At 47.8% G+C, this 5,572-nt stretch overlaps 1 protein-coding gene across 1 annotated transcript; it reads right to left on the bottom strand.

Annotated features, from left to right (window-relative positions):
- Positions 1 to 1,987: 1,987 nt before the first annotated feature.
- On the bottom strand, positions 1,988 to 3,252 carry TEX38 (testis expressed 38). The gene is made up of 2 exons (XM_069477886.1): positions 3,201 to 3,252; positions 1,988 to 2,601 (listed from the first exon to the last, which is right to left on the bottom strand). Exons 1-2 carry the CDS (start codon positions 3,235 to 3,237, stop codon positions 1,988 to 1,990), a joined length of 651 nt encoding a protein of 216 aa, XP_069333987.1. The 5' UTR covers positions 3,238 to 3,252.
- Positions 3,253 to 5,572: the final 2,320 nt, after the last annotated feature.

Raw genomic sequence — 5,572 nt, 5'->3', positions numbered from 1 at the left:
GTGATGGCCTCATGCTCATATGATGGCCTGTTGAGTTGTTTTTAGTGATAGGTTTTGTTTGCTACACACCTCATTGGCTCACTTACCAGCACCAGCTAGATGTGGTCCCTTCTTTCACATCCAAACCAGAACACGTTTGGGTATTCCTGAGACTTTATAGAGCGTGTATTGTTTGTTATACGAACCTAACCTACCTTGTTGTTTTCTCATATTAAGAAATGTAAATCTATTTTGTTTTAATGGAGCTATTTTGGTAATGTATTAATATGAGCAATTTTGGTTCTGTTTATGGCGTGAATTCAAGGCTTCCATGACTTGATTTGAGCTTTGCTTATTTCATATCAGCCATTTTAATTTATCTAAATAAAACATTTCCTTTTTCTCTCACTGTGTCTGGGTAAAGCCTCTCCCACTCCCCTAGTTACTAAGAAAAAAAAAAAATCTGCTTTGATCCCTGTTTTTGTGGATTCCTTCTCCTTTTGAAAGCAAAGAGTACTAGATGATGGGCACGAAGTAATATTCCACAATCTGCCTTAAGGATGGCAGTATTGGGCCTGAAGAAGCAAAGGCTGCAGAGCCCGGGCTTTAGGCATCTCCAGGGTGGGAGGGGTGAGGTGGGAGAGGAGTGAGCCCCCACCCCTGAGTCAGCCAAGAAGCACCACTTAGGCCTATTTTATATTTAGAGATTCAACATAAGAGCATGTTTGCAAGAATGTTCCACTGCCTTTAAAAAAGGAGTGGGGGCTCGCTTGAAATCCATTGCTAGAGAGGGGTCATACAGGGGCTGGAGTTTTTTTACACATAGAAAAATAAGAAAAAAATTAACTCTACATATTTGCTAGATTCTGGGAATGCCTCCTCCTCCCCTCTCCCCCAAACACACACAAAATCTGGGTGGCCCTTCCCCTCAGGGAAGACTATACATACAGCTTAAGTCGTTGACAAATAGGGTGAGAGGAGTTGATCATTTCCAAAGTGAAAGGGAGACATTTATATCCTGTGACAGAGCTGGTCTTTCTTATCTTGAAACTGAGTCCAAATATCCAGTATTATCTTTGTGTCTCCTTTTAGGAGCGTTTCCAGAAGGCACAAAAATTGTCAGTATTCCCATGTAGTGGATCCATATGTTTGGGGAGGGCATGGATCCCAAAATTGTGGATATATCTTTGTGTATAATTTTAGGGGGGTTCACTGACCAGCCCCTACACACTCACCCTACACACTCACATTCACCAAGTGTTTTCTAACAAGACATCATCGGGGAAGGTGTCTTATGGGAAGGTGTGGTGGGAAGATCAGGAACTTTGATGCCAGGCAGATGTACATTTGAGAACTGGCTCTGCAACATAAGAAAACTACAGCATATGCCCTTGGAACCTGTCTCTTCATCTGTCCATTTGGCAAGGTTCTTGTGAGTTATTAGAAATAATGTATAAAGACAGACACATAAGAACTCAATACATCGTAGATACTAATAACAAAGAATGCAGGTCGGCCAGTAGTGTAGTGTGACTTGTGGTTCTCATGATGACTTGCTTTGCCTGTGACATAGCCACTGTGAATCGCCGTGTGCCCTCAGCAGCTATCACTCTTGTGGCAGCTGTGCTTCACATCCCACAGAATAGCAGTGCCTCTGGCTACCTAGCCCAAGGCCTGGCACACATTTTGGGTCTTAAAAAAATACTGGGTGGAAGAATATTCAGTGCCCAAGTACCAGTTCAATGTGTCTTCCCACAGCCAACCTCCAGTTCCCATTTACATTGGTGAGATTCAGTGACCAACTTGGTTTGCAAAGTACCCCCATCAAACAGCAGAAGGACATTGCCCTCCGAACAGCAAATGAGACACAAGGGAACCTTGGACTTTTTTTATTCTTTCATAATGTGACATCCAGATGGGCTCTGACCTTTGTCAATAACACCTCCCTGAGTTTAGCTCCATTTCTTACTCTGCGCCTGATACCTGCAGCTCCCTTAGGGAGAGGAGGCTACAATTCTGAAGCAAAAGGCTTGGCGCTGAAGCGGTGGTCTCCGTGGGCCAGTGTGGGGAGGGAATGGAAGTGGACATTCCTTTCAGAAGAGGTGGCCAGAGGGTAGGAGACAGAGTGGTTCAGCATGGGAGGCAGGTTGCAGAGGGATAGGGGAAAGGGCGCCTCCCGAAAGATGGGAATCGGGAGCGGGGAGCTGGCCTGGGGCTGCAACATCAACATCGGGGAAGGTAGGGGCTCCTGTGGGGGCAGCTGCCGTGCAGGTTGCAAGGGAACCGGGGCCTCCACTTTGGGGCTACTGTCTTCGACAGCATAGCTCCTGCCTTCGGGGATGTCCAACTCCCACCAAGGATCTGGATTCTGGACCTCAGTCTCAGTCTTGGTGACAGCCGGGGGAGGGCCTGTGTTGATGGCTGCATTCATGCCATAGTGCCGTCGCTTATTAATCCAGTACAACAGTGGGCTATAGGTGAACGTGGCGACTTTCATCACCTCCACCCACTGCTGAGCTCGCTCTTCCCGCCGCAGGTTCTTCCTCCAGTGCAGAAAGACAATGCAGCCGCCGGTTACCACAGAACACAGCCCCAGGAATCCAAAGTACAGTGAGACCCACACTAAGGCAGTAAGAAAGAAAAAGAGGCAGGCTGGCTGAGAGCTCTAGCTTGGGGCCTCTCCCTGACTTAACCCATTGTCAGTCACTCCATCCACTTAACTGCTCTCACCTTCCTTCCCTCCCTCTTCATTGACTTGCCTCTTCATTCTGTTATTCAGTCAGACATAGATTTCCAAGGATTTTAAGCGCCACCTTCAGCTCTTTACGGATCAGGAAGGCTGGGTGTAGAGGGGGCGTGGCCTGCCCAGGCTCAGTCAAGCCTCTGGTTCCCAGCCCAGGACCCAACCGATCCCTCAGACTAAGAAGCCTCACAAAGGGCAAGTCCATCAAGGGAGTAAAAGTTCACCAGGTGACACGGACACCAGTGTTCCCTCCCACTCCACCACATGCCTTCACTGTTCGGCTGTGATTGTCCTGGGCTATTCACAGCGTCTCTTCTGGTTGGGCAAAGTGTGATCTCTGCCTTAGTTTTCTAGAGGAGACTATCTCCTAACTGCTTAGCACTCCTCCATACAGGCAGCCACCATCCTATCCATGCAAAGGATATTCCCTGAGTGTTTGCCCCAAGGCAATCGGGACAGAGATTGGAGGGGCACTTACCGCCCGGGAGGCTCAAGTCCTCCTGCTGGGAATCCATGAAGTTGAGCTTTGGTACCTGGCTGATGTCTCTGGGTAGAGGGAACTCACCCACCCACCTGTCCAGCCAATAGGAATCCCCAGAATGCCCAGGCCCCATTGTTCCCTAAAGGAGAGGCCACTGGGTTCTGAGCACTAGGCATTCCAGGGGCAGTGCTTGTGGAGTGGTCCTGGAAGGATGGGATTCCATCCAGTGGCATCTCGTGGGCATAGTGTTCTCTACCACTTCTATCAGAGACTGATCCACCCACTAAATTGTGTGCCCTGCCCCTTACGGTGAACCCACAGAGCAGTCCCTAGGAAAGGGCCCTTGTTCCTTCAGGGGCTTATCTATGTTGCTGGTCTTTAGGGAACAGTTGATGGGTACCTGTCCCCAGAGGGGAGTGGGGCAGGGGACACAGAATGTTGGGCAGCCCTGCACTCAACAAGTCTCTGACCAAGTTGTCGAGAGAAAACCTGCTTAAGGGAACCATCTGGTCAACACCTCCTTCTTTGGCTCCTACAATCTCTCTTTTGTTTAGTTACCTTCCTTCAACAAGTGCTGGCTGGTGTTTCTTGGGCGCCAGGCCCTGTGGGGGCTCCCTACCATCTGGCCCTGCATCTCTTTCCAGCATCCCCTCCCTCTTCATCCTTCACACACCTTCCCTTTCTGGCCAGGCCAGACTTAATAGACCCTGTTGGTTCAGGTCTCTGGAGTTGTGCTCATGCTGCTCCTTCACCAGGGAGCACCCCTCCCCACCTTCCCACCACTGAACACCTGCTCATCCCACTGGGCTCAGCTCCACCCCTACTCTGTGGCAAACAGTCCTTTTGGTTGACTTCCTAGAATCACATCATCTCCAGTTTCAAGGGACTTTGAGAGTTGTCTAGTCCGACTCCCATCAGATGCTTGAGTGCTGGGATAGATCTTCCTGACCCAGACACTAATCCCCCCAACTCAGGACTCACTTGTGTCAGGAACTTGCTCACCACCCCCTGAGGCAGCTTGGTCCATTTATGGGCAGTTCAGTTAGAAAGCCCTTCCCTAATGAAGCTTAAGTCAGCCTCCCAGTAGGTTGCACCACTGATCCTACCTAGGCTTTTTGGCACTATTTTAATTACTCTCCTCTTAATAATCCTCCAGTATGTGACTTATGGCACATTTTCACACAGAGTTCTCTCCAGGGTCCGCTTATCCCTGGCTCCTACATCACTGGCCCCTGCTTTTCAGTCTCCTTTGCTGGTTTCTCCTCTTTCCCCTGATCTCTAAATGTGAGCATGCCCTAGGGCTCAATGCTTAGCGCTCTATCTACATCCATTCCCTCAGTTATCCAGATCCATGGTTTTAAACATCATACATACACTAACAGTTCACAACTGTGTGTTTCCTGGAACACTACTCAGAACTTCAGACTCACATACCGAACAGCTTGGTTGACATCCCTCCTTGCCAGTCTATGGAATGGTCTCAAACTAACGTCTCCAAAACCAAATTCCTGATCACCCATTCTCCAAAATCTACTCTATCTGCAACATTCCTCGTCTTCATAAATAGCATTTCTGCCCTGCCAATTGCTCAGGCCAAAACCCTGCAAGTCATCCTGGACTCGTTTCATTCTATCACACCCACATTCACTCCATTAGCAAAATCTTTAGGCTTTTCTTTCAAAATATACCTGAAATCTGACCACTTTTCCATCACTATCATTTTAGTCCAAGTACTAGCATCTCTCACTTGGATTACTGGTCTCCCTATGGGGTGACCAACATCCTGGTTTGCCCAGGACTAAGGGGGTTCTTAGGACATGGGGCTTTCAATGCTAAAACCAAGAAAGTCCTAGGTAACAAATTAGTCACCTGTGGGAGAGCTTCCATCCTTATCCCACATACCCTAAATTCCACCAGCAGCCAGAATGATCCTTTTTATAATAAAAGTAGATCATGTTATTCCTCTGCTCAAAACTTACAGCGACTTCTCATCTCACTCTGATTTAAATCTTAGTTCTTAATCAAGGCTTACAAAGCTCTGAGCAATCTAACCCTCCCTGTACCTTCTTAGTTTCAGTTCTACTGCTGTGCCCTCACTCACTCAGGCACAATAACCTCATCAGGGCCTTTGCACTTGCTGTTCCCCCTACTTGGAAGGCTTTTCCTCCAGATATCCATACAGATAATCCCTCATTACCTTAAGGTCGCTGCTTGAGTGTCTCCTTATCTCTGTCTCTTATTCTGCTTTTTCCCCCTGCATAGCACGTAGCATCACCTAACTTTATTTATTTATTTTCTATCTCACTCCAATGGAATGTAAGCTCCATGAATGTATATAAACACGGATCTAAGAATTTCAAATAATAACT

Source organism: Eulemur rufifrons, chromosome 8, assembly GCF_041146395.1.
Source record: "Eulemur rufifrons isolate Redbay chromosome 8, OSU_ERuf_1, whole genome shotgun sequence".
Lineage (NCBI taxonomy): Eukaryota > Metazoa > Chordata > Mammalia > Primates > Lemuridae > Eulemur > Eulemur rufifrons.
Note: the sequence above shows the minus strand (reverse complement) of the source record. Positions and strands in the feature narration are given on the sequence as shown.